General features: G+C 37.5%; 1 protein-coding gene across 1 annotated transcript in view; it reads right to left on the bottom strand.

Annotated features, from left to right (window-relative positions):
- LOC125840712 (uncharacterized) overlaps positions 1–14,798 on the bottom strand; it is an 86,021-nt gene extending 71,223 nt beyond the window's left edge. The window contains exons 1-6 of the mRNA XM_049519678.1: positions 14,579–14,798; positions 13,591–13,668; positions 11,789–11,901; positions 3,965–4,058; positions 2,681–2,724; positions 2,459–2,527 (exon numbers count right to left, since the gene is read on the bottom strand). Of these exons, the coding sequence (XP_049375635.1) occupies positions 2,459–2,527; positions 2,681–2,724; positions 3,965–4,058; positions 11,789–11,901; positions 13,591–13,668; positions 14,579–14,675 (495 nt within the window). The 5' untranslated portion in view covers positions 14,676–14,798. The remainder of the gene's footprint in view (positions 1–2,458; positions 2,528–2,680; positions 2,725–3,964; positions 4,059–11,788; positions 11,902–13,590; positions 13,669–14,578) is intronic.
- Between the last annotated feature and the right edge of the window lie 232 nt (positions 14,799–15,030).

The raw sequence follows: 15,030 nt of genomic DNA, 5'->3' as shown, positions 1-15,030 counted from the left end.
GAACTCATCTTTCAATAAATTGTCTCCAAACAACCTATGTTCCAAAAAATCTTACGCTCCTTCCATTTCCAACCTTGAATGAGATGTTTATTCTTAATTCATCTCATCCCTTCAAGATATTCCTCCACAAATAGCACCCAGAAGGCATAGTCACATCTCTAGTTCCCTATTCCCCTTCCATAGCTCCGTAGTTATCAATTATCATCCCTCTCTAGAAAGAATTAACGTACACCCCAAACCTCTAAAGCCATTTGCCTAACAAAGCTTTGCTAAACACCTTTAACTCTTTAATGTCAAGCCCTTCCCATCAATCACATCCCAAAGAAAATTTCTTTGGATCTTTTCCATCTGTCCTGAGACCGAAGCTGAAGCATGAAACAAAGACATGTAATAAGTAGGAATGCTCAAAAGAGTACTCTTAATGAGCGCTTCTTTTTCATCTTTGGATAGATAGCTTTTCGACCAATATGCTAATATCTTCTCAATCCTCTGAAGAACCAAATTTCACACTGTATGATTCTTGTTTGAAGCACCTAATGGTAAACCAATATAGGTAGTCAGGAGGGCCCCAACCCCGCAATTCAAAACCTGAGCGAGATTCAATGCCACCCACCTCACCTATGGGAATAATCTCGCACTTCCTTAAATTAATTAATATAAAGCCTGACACCACTTGAAACCAAGTGAGGACTTGGCCTAAATAATTTAATTTGGTCCTAGTTGCATCAAAAAAAAAACCCGAGTATCATCCGCAAACAATAAGTAAGAAATCGAAAGAGTTCCAACACCCAACAACAAAATTGAAACCCTTAATGAATCATCCCGTGACGGCTAGATCCATCATCTTGCTCAACGCTTCCATTACTATGACAAACAACATTGGAGAAATAGGATTCCCTTGTCTTAAACCCCTCGAGCTCCCAAAAAAACCGCAAGGATTGTCATTCACCAAAGCAGAATATCTCATTGAAGAGATGCAAAAATTGATCCATTTTCTCCATTTATCCCCAGAACCCATTAGCAGCATAACAACATCTAGGAAACTCTAGTTCACATGATCATAGGCCTTTTCACGATCTAGCTGGCAAATACACATAGCACTCCTTGCTTTCTCCTTGAATCCACCACTTCATTCGCCATAAAGATTGCATCTGAAATTCGTCCACTCTCCACAAAAGCATTCTGGGAAATAGATATAGTCTCGTTCATCACCTTCTTAAGTCTAATGGAAAGCACCTTAGAGATGATCTTATAGAAGTTTCCAACTAGACTAATAGGTTTATAATCCTTCATGTTGGAGGCTCCATCCCATTTAGGGATGATGACAATAAATGAAGCATTCAAAAAAAATTCAAAATCACCTTTATTTTGACTGTAATCCAACAATGTTGAAAAATGCCAACAAGAAACCATCAAGCCCCCTAGATTTGTCACCCACGCAACACTCGACCGCCTTTTTCACTTCCTTCTCGATTTCCCTCTCAAACCACACACACTCCTCCCCACTGATGTGATCGAAGTCTAAACCTCCCAAATTAGGCCTCCAAGTCGCTTCGTCTTTGAACAAAATGTTCGTAAAAATCTACTACCCCTTCTGCTTCCTCTTTCCCAAATGCACAACCCTATTTACCTCCACCAACTCTATGAAATTCTCTCTTATTTTAGACTGCTACCCTATGAAAAAAATTAGTATTTGAATTCCCTTCCTCCAACCACAATACCCTCGACATTTGCCTCTAGCTAACCTCTTAAGCCAAAGCCAACTCAGCTAGCTTCCTTTTCAACCCTTCTTTCTCGCTCCCCTCTAACTCGCTCCCTGTTTCTATCCTCTCTAACTCCCCTATTTCATTCATAACCTCCCTCATTTTCACTTTTACCCTCCCATATACCTCTTAATTCCACACACTTGTGTCTTTTTTAACCAATTTCAATTTCTTGGCATGCCTATAAGAAGACCTCCCTTCCAGTGCATAACTCCTCCACCAACCAGGCACTCTATCCCCAAAATCCGACACACTTAGCCACATGTTTTCAGATCTGAAAGGAGATCTCATCTGTCTTCCTCTGCTTCCATCCAACATGATGGTGAATGGTAGGATAGCAATCGCTGGAGAGAAAACTGGATCACATTGGGTGTCAATTCCTCCCAAGATGTAGACACTAGGAATTTGTCTAGTCTCAATCTAGAAGAACCCCCCGCCCTGGGCCAAGTGAATGAGGCACCTGATAAAGGCCAAAATTCTCTACTTCATCCAAGATATTAGTTGACCAAAAAGGGACAGGTAGCACAATGAGATGAGAGAGAAGCCCAGAGAAAACCTAGCAATGAAGGATTGCCAAAAATCTGAAAGCTAAGGACCAAGAGAATAGCCCAACAAGCTCAAGAATTCAAATGGAAAGCAAATCGACTACACAAGGAAATATAAAGATTCTCAAAGACAATTAGGTAAGACAATACCGAAGATGTCAGCATGTCACGGTAAAGAACATGAACATTTCTGATGGACAACTGAATGCTGTCAAGGATCTGAAGAAGGAAATCAGGAACAAAGTATTAGAGGAAGAATGAAAATCTCTGTGTATATATACAACTAAATAGCACAACCAAGCCAAAGAAATTTGTAAGGAAAAAAGATCCCAGCAGGTTCAGTCAGTGCCTTCGACAAATAAAATATACAACCTTTGCAGTGATGTATGAAGTAAATGAGTTTCCAGCCTGACTATCTGCAAAACCCAAAAGAATTTTTAAGAAGTATACAAAAGAACATAGAAAATTAAACATACAAACATCAAAGTATTGATATCTACTAAGAGAAAGCAGACTAGGTTACAGTGTTCAGGACACAAGCTTAACATGAAACTGTAAGCCAAAAATAGCTACATTAAGTTAAAACACAGTAGACATTCAGTAGTGCGATAAAAATAGGAAACAGAAAGTACCTTTATGTTTTGACATCAATCATCTAACAGTATAGTAACCCACAAAAACTTCTAAATGGACCTAGTTCTGAGTGGACTTACAGAGCTCGTGATTATTTCGGTGCAGCAAACTGAATAGTGAATACAATGTTCAGATGTTATTGTTTCACGTTTTTATGCATGTCCCTCATACTTAGTACATGGAATGTACTAAATGCATACTTGTGCCTACATTGTTTAATAATGTAAGGACTGACGCTTCTTCTCCTCCCGCTCATGGCTAGTTGATTGATTGATTATTGAAGACTTGGTGAGTCCTCATGTTCTGAGGACCAAGTCACCTTTACTATGCTTTCTTATGTCTTTGGTTTTCAGGCGCGTGATGTATGAGTTACGTCCCAACCACTCTTTCGATGTATTAGAGTGGCTTGTCAAGACTATGATTAGACTACCACTTTTATGTCAAACTCTTTTATGATATGAGACCGACTGCTTAATTTCTCGTAATTTTTATTATATTGTGCTGTATGAATGTCAAGTGGCTTGTGTAGGGCCTCTCAGGGTCTTATATGTCATGTCACACCTAGGGTGTACTTTAGGTCGTGACAGTTTATTAGAATGAGGGGTTCAAGCTACCCATTCTTGGATATGTATTGTAGCTATTGGACCTTCAAAACGCACATATCCCTCTATCTGTGAGTTCTCATTTTATTGTTTATTTAAGCTTTGATTCTATCTAAATCAGTTTTTGGTGCCATAACTCAGTATGGTTAGTATGCTTATACACATTTATTGAGCATATTGTATGAGGGTCCAAGCTACCCATGCTTGAATGTGTAGTAGCTATTGAAATTCAGCCTTGTGAATAACTTTCAACATGTTAGTCGAAACCTCTTCTCTTTTATGTTTATATATTTTCGGTACAATCAATATCTAAGAATAATTGAGTGTAAAAGACTCTTATATCTTTTTGCTTCAATAAAATTGTCAACAAATATAATCAGAGCTTCATTGTCCTTCAAATATAAGATTTTAAAGCACTCACCACATACACGTCTTGATAATTTTGCAAGTTCTGCAGCAGCAAGTTTGGCCTTTTTCCCAGCAAATTCTCTTCTCTCAACTTCATCCATCCTCCACTGTCACAAGCATGAGCAGAAAATTGCACCAACACATTCAGAAAGCAAAAAAGAGAAGGAAGGGAGGGAATTAAAGTTGATGTACTCATACAATATATATTACATATTTTATAGATACACAAACACATGCACACGCGTGCGCGCACATACACACACACACACACATATATATTGAGATTTGGTAAACATTGTATTCTTCAGCATTGAGAATATGCTGGGGACCTTTAAAAAATCAGAGCAAAACGCATAATACTTACAAGGATCCTAAGAATTCTAAAAGTTGATCAAAAAGTTGATCTGAATCCTCTAATCCTATCTCTTTACACCAAAAATATAGAGATACAATGCAATTACATTTAACCTTGTGAATGGAATTGGATATATCTTCAAAATTCCTACTATTCCTCTCCTTCCACACTGTAAACCAAATGCAATGTGGAATCAAATTCCACCAGGTCTTCTGTCTCTTGCTACCTCCTCTCCTGATCCAACAACTAAGTAAATCAGTTGTATGTTCGGGCATAGTCCATTTCACTTCTAAAAAGTTGAGAAACATGGACCATATTTGTGCTGTGAAAGTACAATGTAAGAATAGGTGACTATTAGTTTCCCCCGTCTTTCCACATAAAGAGCACCACGAAAGTATGATCTTTCTTTTCTTCCTCAAGACTTCATGTGTCAAGCATGCCTTTCTAATGACCAGCCAAGTAAAACATTTAACTTTTGTTAGTGCTGCAGTCCCCCAGATATTTTTCCATGAACTCTGGTATCTGCTACTTTGCGAGTTGCACTCCTTTTTATATGCCCTGCCAACTGTGAAGATCTCATCCTTACTGTGTGACCATCTAACAACATCATTGTCAGTATTAGTGCCTGCAAAATCCCCCACTTCCTCCAACAATTTGGCTACTATCTCTATTTCCCAATCATTTAGAAGTCTTCTGAAATAGAGATTCCAACCTTGTACTGTCCAGCAATCACTGATCATTGCCTCAAAATTGGCGCACAAAATAAATAGATCAGGAAACAGGTCTTTTAGGGGGGTTTGTTTGATCCATACATCCCACCAGAATCTAGTTCTCCTTCCATCCCCACCTTGATATGTAAATTTGCTTCTAACTTGGGCCATAAGTTTCTAATAGCTCTCCAAACTCTCGCTCCATAAGCATCCGTGCTTATGTTACTACACCAGAATCCATCCTCCCCGTATTTACATTTAATCAAATCTTTCCACAAAGCTTGCCTCTCCTCAGTGTATCTCCACAACCATTTCATCAAAAGATTGTTGTTATGCTTCCTCAAATCTCTGATGCCCAAGCCACCTTTATCTTTTCTATGCAAAATTGTCGCCCACTTGACCAAATTGTATCCTTTATTCTCTTTGCAACCATGCCAAAGGAAATCTCTCCTAAGTTTGTCCAATTTCTTAACCACTTTTGCCGGTATAGTGAAAAGAGACATAACATATGTTGGGAGAGAGTCTAGAACAGAGTTGATAAGAATGTGTCTGCCAACAAAAGAAATGTATTGATCCTTCCATCTGGCTAGTCTCTTTTCGGTCTTCTCGACTATGTTGTCCCATATCTTCAAATCTTTGTGTGTATTACCTAAAGGCATACCCAAATAAGTTGTGGGCCATTTCCCCACTCCGCAACCCAAAATGTCAGCTAGACTTTGGATGTTTGTCACATCCTTAATAGGATATAAACTGCTCTTTCCCCAATTAACTTTCAAACCTGTACAAGCTTCAAAAAACAACAAAATTAGTTTGATGAATCTAAATTGCTCCTCCTGTGGCTCACAGAAAATCACGGTGTCATCTGCATAAAGTAGATGGCAAATCTCTTTAATATCACCATTGTTTCGACTAATCTGGAAACCTCTGATCCACTTGTTTTGAGTAGCAATCCTTATCAAGCTATCAAATCCCTCCATTACCAGGATTAATAAAAAGGGTGAAAGAGGATCACCTTGTCTGATTCCCCTACCCGAAGAGAAAAAACCCACCGGTTCTCCATTTACAAGAATGGAGAATCTCACAGTGCTTATGCAAAATTTTATCCATGCCACCCATCTTTCTCCAAAACCCATTTGTCTCAAGGTGTTTAGTAGGAAACCCCAATTTACATGATCGTATGCTTTTTCAATGTCCAGCTTGCACATTACCCTTGGAATGTTTCCTTTCAATCTGGAGTCCACACACTCACTTGCAATGAGTGTTGCATCCATTATTTGTCTTCCTTTAATGAATGCCATTTGGTTTTTGTTGACAAGCTTATCAATCACTCTTTTCAGCCTTTCTGCCAGTAGTTTTGCTATCACCTTGTAAACTCCAGTAATCAGACTTATCGGTCTGAAGTCTTTAAGTTCAACAGCACTGGCTTTCTTAGGGATGAGTGCTACAAAAGTAGCATTAAAGCTCTTCTCAGTAATCTGTCTAGCATGGAATTCTTGTATAGCCTTTATAATATTCTCTTTTAGGATCTCCCAAAAAGACAAGTAAAAGGACATGGGGAAACCATCAGGTCCAGGTGCTTTCTCCATAGCACAAAGCTTTAAGCAGCCTAAGATCTCTTCCTCCTCAAAAGGACCCTCTAGTTCTATCTGCTCCTCCACACTAATGGTTGTGATCCCTTGTAATTGTAGCTCAGGCCTCCACTCCTCTGGTTCTGTGTACAAATTTTGGTAGAAGCTTTTGATGGTCTCTTTAATGACAGAGGGTCATTAATATTGCATCCATCCACCAGTAGAGACTCAATGGAATTATACCTCTTATGAGAAGTAGCTACTCTGTGAAAAAACATAGTATTTTTATCCCCTTGCTTTAGCCACTGGATTCTTGATCTTTGCCTCCATGTTATTTCTTCATTCTTAGCTACTTGCTCATAAGTGATAGCCAAATTTGTTTTTTGTTGGATCTCCTCCTCTATGAGCACTCTTTGTTCCTGTACAGCTTCCCATTTGGCCATCTCCTCCATAATCTCCTCCTTTTGTGCTTTACAATTTTTTCTATTATTCTTACTCCATTCCTTCATCTTTCCTTTCAAAAGTTTCAGCTTTTCTGCCAAAACAAAACCTGGAGTTCCAGTTATTACAAAAGATTGCCACCATAATTTTACCTCTTCCTTGAATCCTTCCACTCTCATCCACCAATTTTCGAATTTGAAGTAGGACTTCTTGAAATTCAGATTCCCACATGTCAGTAGAATTGGGTTGTGGTCAGATCCCAACTTTGGCATTGTGGATTGCTTGATAAAAGTGAACTGCTCCTCCCATTGTGAGCTATAGAGAAATCTATCAATTCTGGAAGTTGTTTGGTGCCCTTCCCCTCTTCTCCAAGTGTAAGACCCTCCAAATAAAGGAGGGTCTACTAGTTCCAATTCCTCAATGCATTCAGAAAATTCAGTCATAGCACCATTAATCCTAGAGCAATTGGATCTTTCTGCCGGGTTTCTACTAACATTGAAGCCCCCCCCCCCCACTACCCAAGGACCTTCACACAGACTTCTCATAGCACCCAACTCACCCCACAGTTCTCTCCTCTCTATTTTCTTGCACTTAGCATAAACTGCAGTCAGAAACCAGGAAAATTCTTGATTCTGGTTTGAAAATTTACAAGAAATGCATTGTGATCCTGCTTCCACTAGAGCCCCCTCCCATATTCTTTTATCCCACATAATTAAAATACCTCCACTAGACCCTTGTGCCTCTACATGAAGTTCACTCAACCATCTGTTGTTCCAAATGCTGTGAATTAAACTACTAATACTGTCCTTTAGTTTAGTCTCCAAAAGGATATAGACATCTGCCCCCCATTGATTAATCAGGTTTCTGACTAAATCCCTCTTCCCTTCGTCGTTTAACCCCCTTACATTCCAAGAGATTATTTTTACCATCATTGTTCCACAATTGATAATCTCCTCCCTCTACTCCTAGGCTCCCCCTCTTTGAATTTCATATTAAAAATGAGATTCCTCAACTCTTTAGGCACTGATTGGTTGGTTGTGTTGCTATTATTGTCTCTGTTGCTTTGTTCCTCCCCTATGGTATTTTGCCCCATTCTACTTATTAATGAGAAGAATTCTCTTTCATATCCCTCTGTACACACCCCAAATATTTGGCTTAATTTGACTAAATTTATGTGAAATCTATATATATAAATATGTATTATGTATATGTCAGGTCATTTCAGCAAGATGTTTAAAAAAAAAACACATGCAAGAAATCATCCACTGATTACTTTAGTGTTGGCCAATTACAATAAATAGAATAACTATCACTTTACTAGACCAATCAAATAACAACATACCCAATGTAATCCCACAAATGGGGTCTAGGTAAGGTAGAGTATATGCAAACCATACCCCTACCATGGTAGGTAGAGAGGCTGTTTCCAATAGATCCTCAACACTCAAGGAAAAGCAAATCAAAACAAATCAAAAAAGAAATAATCAGAAGTGAAAACCATGGCAATATACTATAAAAAGTATGGCAAAGCATTTTGAAAGCAAAACAATAACCACAATAAAATAGTGTGATAATCAAAATACAAGAGACAATAGATGGTAACAGAAATCGAAGGACAAGAAACTACAGAAAAAATACTACAACTACTCGTATAGAAGGATAAGCGAGACAATGCTCTATTACCTACTAACCTTCTACCTAATTTGTGTCCTCCACAACCTCTTATAAGGTCATGTCCAAGGTAAGGTGCAACTATATCATGTCATGTCTAATCACCACTCCCAATACTTTTTTGGCCTACCTCTACCTATCCTAAAGTCATCCATGGACAACCTCTCGCATCTCCACACTAGGGCCATCATGCCTCTCTTTTTTACATGTCTGAACCATCTCAGATTCGACCAATCAAATAATATCAAGCTAATCAAACTACACCAACAAAGTACGATGCCAGAATTATGGACAACAGAGGTGTGAGAAATATAGGAAAAGAATATTATTGAATTGTTGTTGTGTCTACATTATTACATTGAGACCCTATTTATAGACCCTAGAATACAATCCTTTACCAAGTAGGATACTATTTAGTATTCCTATTTCTATTTCTATTCTTATTCCTATTCTAATAGGATTGTATAAACCTATTCCTATTCTTATAGGATTGTATAAACCTATTCCTATTCTTATAGGATTGTATAAACATATTCCTATTCTAATCGGATTGTATAAACCTATTCATATTCTAACACTCCCCCTCAAGCTAGTGCATACAATTCATGTACCTAGCTTGTTACAAATGTAATTAACACGCGGACCGATGAGGGGCTTGGTGAGATGCAAGTTGATCACTCGACTTCACAAAATTGACAATCAATCTCAATGTGCTTGGTCTTCTCATGAAATACTGAATTTGATGCATAATGCCGATAAAATACAGAGTGATAAAATTACAGTGTTGGAACTTCCCAAACCAAGCTTGCAAAGACTGTTTCAGAGCATAGAGTGACTTACGTAATCAACATACAAGTCTACTAAACTCCCCCTGAGCAACAACATTAGGTGGTTGCTCCATATAGATTTCTTCACAATGCAGCGAACATTGTAAGTGCTCAAAATCTAGTATAAAGTACATGGTTCATGTTGGAATCAATAGACAGTCGATATTAAACAAGTCACCGAAAAAACTGGCCAGAACATGCTCATATGCCGGAGTATTAGATTTGATGGCTAAAAGTGGTCACAATCTAAGAAATAAAATTATATGGGTAGGGTCGGAATGATGTCACAACCCAACTAGAAAATAGAAATAATATAGGATAGTTCGAATTGATGGAACGACCCTATTGAAAAAGAGAAATAATATGGGTAGGGTTGGAATGATGGCACAACCCTACGCAAATCAGATTTGAGGAGTCACCGGAAAGACGAATGGAACTATGCAAATCAAATCTGAGAAGTCACTGAAAAGACACATGATGCTATGCAACTCAGATATGACAAAATAGTTCGGAAAAATCCACAGTACTACACAAATTAAATATGAAAAGTAGTCCGGAGAGATGCACGGTGCTACGCAAATCAGATATGCAAAAAAAAAGGTAGTCACCGGAAGGATGTCACGGTGCTACACAAATTATATATGAAAAAGTAGTCACTGGAATGATGGCACAGTGCTACACAAAAAAGTAGATATAAGAAAGTAGTCACCGGAATGATGGCACGGTGCTACACAAATTAGATGTGAGAAAATAGTCACCAGATAGATACACGGTGACCCAACTTTTGCTAACATAATCATTGGCCAGACGGGCAGCATATATGGGTGCCACCCGCCGGCAGCGGAAGCTCTTTAATTCTCTACCAAGTTCGTAGAGGCTCTAATACCATGTGAGAAATATAGGAAAAGAATATTATTGAATTGTTGTTGTGTCTACATTATTACATTGAGACCCTATTTATAGACCCTAGAATACAATCCTTTACCAAGTAGGATACTATTTAGTATTCCTATTTCTATTTCTATTCCTATTCCTATTCTAATAGGATTGTATAAACCTATTCCTATTCTTATAGGATTGTATAAACCTATTCCTATTCTTATAGGATTGTATAAACATATTCCTATTCTAATCGGATTGTATAAACCTATTCATATTCTAACAAGAGGGATGGAGATTCAACTTCAGAAGGCAATTCAATGATTGGGAAATACCACGAATGGCAGATTTCATCAACAAGATTGAGCAATTCAATGGGTTGGGAACAGATGAAGATGAACTATGGTGGAAGGGAGATGAGAAAGGCACATACAAAGTGAGCAAAGCATACAGGAAAATGAACCACAACCAATAGCCAAACAATTGGCCATGGAAGAACATTTGGAAAACCAAAATACCATATAAAGTGGCACGCTTTGTGTGGCTTTTGGCAAAGGAGGTTGTGCTTACCCAAGAGAACCTAATGAAAAGAGGGATAATTTTAAGCCCTAGGTGCTTCTTGTGTGGGGAGCAGGCAGAAACTGTGAATCATCTATTCCTACATTGTAGAATCACAGGACAACTATGGAGATAGTTTTTGAACCTCAGAGGAATAGCATGGAGCATGCCTGGGAAAATTACAGAACAAGCTGGGTTGTTGGCCAAGAATAGAGGCAGGTGGAGGATAGTCCCAGCAAGCATTTGGTGGTGGACAATATGGAAGGAGAGGAATTCTAGGTGTTTTGAGAGCATAGAGAACAGTATGCAACAGATTAAGCTTAATTGCATCTTGCTACTGTGTTTTTGGTGTAATCAGTTACTTCTAAATGATCCTGTCTCTATCATTGATGTTTTAGACTCATTATAGACATAGGATCATAGAATCATAGATGTAGGTAGTACTTTGTAAATATGGGGCTGCTACAACTCTTGTAAGATTCGAATTCTAACATATATAGACAAAGTTACCCGTTTCAAAAAAAAGTTCCCTTTTTTGTTTTAGATTTATAAGAAAATTATTAAGATATTGTCGACTAAACAATTAAACAAACTTTTTAAAGAATATTCCTTAATTGAAATCCCATCAATCAAACAATTTTTTCAAGAAATAAAAGATATCTAAGCCATACAAGTAAAGAGATCTATTCATTGATAAGTAAACGAAAAAACGTGAATTGGGATTGGATTGATGAGAAAATAGAATCCTGGGTCACATACAGTGATTTGATTGAAGATGAGAATTATTGGTTCAGTTCTCCACCTTAAAAATAAATCATGGTGTAATACCTCTTTGTCATCTCGCTGAGATGCACATATTAATACATCCTCTAAACTGATTATGACAGGATCCCAGCCAAGCTTTTTCCATGGAATTTTAATACTCAACTTGCCAACACGACCTAAAAAAGCAAACACATATGATCTCATCAAGAAGAGAAAACTTAGATATACAATGTCTGAGAAAACAGCCTATAGATTTTTTATAAGAGACAAAAATGGTCTAAGTGTTACGAAGTTCATCAAGAAGCATCAAACTCCATGGGAGTGCACAAAGATGACCAAAGGCAAAGAAACAATCAACTTCGAACTATTTTAAAATTTTACTGACATCCCATTTATTCAACGGAAACTAACATGCATGCATTTAGTGGAATAGGATTCTGATGACAAGAATTCCTGATTTCAAAATTTAACTCAATCAAATTTCTCTTCCATTGTCGGAACAAACAAAATTAAAATAATGTCAGCACATTACCAGTATCAGCAAAAATTAAGTATTTCCTAATGTTTTCTACATTACTTCTCAAGACTAAATATAACCAAGTAATACCAACCAACGTCCAAAAATTGGTGAGGCAGGCAACTGAGAACCTTAATGAGAGCTAAATTAAGAATGGACAATTATAGTAAATGAGCAGGCTACAATAGTGAAGTCTAAGCACTTGGCATGGATAAACAGTCGAAAGAATAAAGGTGATAGGATGAAGACAGGATAAGGTGTACAAGTGAAAGTAAAAGTAACATTAATTTGCTGTATTTGTGTAAAGAGATGGAAGGATGTACCCACATTTTTCAATGCAAAGTGGGTTAAAAGGGTTAGCAATGTCATGTTGAATGTAAGATTCAGAGAGCTGGTGCTTTAGTGTAACGAGACAAGAGGTTGACAGTCACTTACTCAATGCAAAGTGTTCACAAAACATACAAAACTCATTTTGAATGGTGGGGATCATATAATGCCTATCAATGTCCAACAATTCCGTACAGCTGAATGTAAAGGGGAAGTGACAAACCAACACATAGATTGAGATCTGGATGGAGAGAAATTGTAGGATTTCTGAATGCAAGATATTCCTTCTCCTACTTCAGTTAACTTTGTTATTTTCATAAAATTTTTAGTACAAAATACATCCCAACAGTTGAGAAAGATTAGTACGGTAAAGGATTTCTAAGTTTTGCACTGGCGTTTGACATCAGTTTCTATTTTCAGATTAACCAGGGCCTTTGACGTACGGCTCTTCAAGCGGCATACCCAAAAAAAAGAAAAGCCCCTATGGCGACTACCTTTTTTTTGAAAAAAATATATGGTGACTACCTTACTTAAGTAATTCTTCTTATATTTATTCTTTCTTAGTTGTAGTTCCTATATTGGATTTTTTACTTTCAGGGTTTCGCAAGGAATCTTCATTTTATTTGTAAATACAAATTTACTTATCTGTGAATCAGAATCATTACTCAAATTCGAAAGAGCAAAAGATGAACCGGAAATTCTGGCACATATTTGATAATGCAAGTGCAGGGAACAATCTCTCATGAATCACATTATTAGAAAATTTTGTGCATAGACAAAGGACAGCGATGTCAAAGACCCCAGGAGAGATATTAAATATATCCACTCATTCCAGCCAGACACAACTTTTGCAAATGCAGGGGGATTATATTGGAAATGATACTTGAGTGAATGTGTGTACAACATGGACAACAAATAAATGAATTAAATCGTTTCTTTATCAATGATTTCCATAACCCCGATAGACGAAAAACATCTTGGACCTTTGCAGTAGCAGGATTACTAGGTTCAAAACTTTTACCTTGCTTCAAAGCAAATGGCAATTGGAGATAATCAAAAGCCTCGAGTATAAGCTCCACATCTTCTAATAATACTTCTTCTGCATTACAGAGATCAGAATTCACTTTTTGATACTTATTCAAATCTACTACAGACATGAGAATTGAAGAATAAAAGAGGCAAAAAAAGAAATTGGTATAAGACGCATATACTGGACGAATGGTCATCCTTTGACTATGAAGACGTGTAAAACATACAAATTCATCTTTTTCTATACAAGATACAAGGATGAAAAGAAAAGGCCCGCAAACAGCATTTTCATCTATCCCAAAAACCAAATGCTGTAGCGTATATACTTCCAAAGGGATTATAATATTTGTCTCTAATTGGCTGAGTAAGACATTGGTTAAAGAGCCTTCTCTCCCTTTTTGGCCAACAGTGGCACATCCCTTCTCTCTTAAACTTCAATGACTGCTCAGCATCGGAACAAAAAGGCAGTCCTATTCTACTACTTCATTTCATCTGTCACGCTCTTTACTCTGACCAAAGTCATTACCCTCCTTTCTGTTTTCATATTTTTCCATTTTAACCCTCAAAGGGCCATTTAATTTACCAAAACTGTATCAAAGTTATGAGTATCTCTTAAAATACCCAGGACATTAATCGCAAAGATAGGACTATCAATCACTCAATTTCCACCCTGTAAGTGATTCACCTACTGCTATAATGTTTTGGTTTTTGTCAAACTCTTCCGGATACAACTTTCAGTTGTTAGCGTTTTTATACAAACATCTATAATATAGACAAAGTGTTAAACCCATTAAATAACCTCAGAGTAAACCCAGAATTGTGTCGACAATCCTATTACCACCTGACTAGCACTACAGCTATATTTGGTATGTCACTGAATTCCATGATCACCTGTATAATCTCTTGAATTTTCTTTCTCCATTACAGACAGTTCATATTAGCATAAAACAAGATGATAGATTGGGGTTCAGTTGAGTTACCATTCCATAAGGTGATCTTCAGCTTCTCCTTTTGAATATCCTTAATATATTGGCCTAGATAACCCAATATCAGTTGTCTAACGAGGCCTTCAAACATCGTAGAGCAAAACGAATGATTTTGAGTTCCCCACGCACTGCATACCAATCCACTGACTGATTAGGGTTTCTATGAAATGAGGAAAGAAAAACAGACGTTAATTTTGAGAAGTAGACGGAGAACTAAGAAATTTTCGCCGGAGAAAGAAGAGATGGCGTTCGGATGCCAAGACACCGGCTACAAGGATTTTGGGCCTTAGAATTGGAACTCCCTACAGCCCAACAACACTTCCCTCAAATTGGCCCAAGTTTGTAAGTGGGGAAATCACCCGGGCATATAACATGTAAAAATTAGAAAAAATTACGCGGTTAAACAAATTTATATTACTTAATTAGTCATCATAGTTATAGTTTGT

The sequence above is a fragment of the Solanum verrucosum genome, unplaced genomic scaffold (assembly GCF_900185275.1).
Source record: "Solanum verrucosum unplaced genomic scaffold, falcon-dt-bn FXZP01000176.1, whole genome shotgun sequence".
NCBI classification, from domain to species: domain Eukaryota; kingdom Viridiplantae; phylum Streptophyta; class Magnoliopsida; order Solanales; family Solanaceae; genus Solanum; species Solanum verrucosum.
Note: the sequence above shows the minus strand (reverse complement) of the source record. Positions and strands in the feature narration are given on the sequence as shown.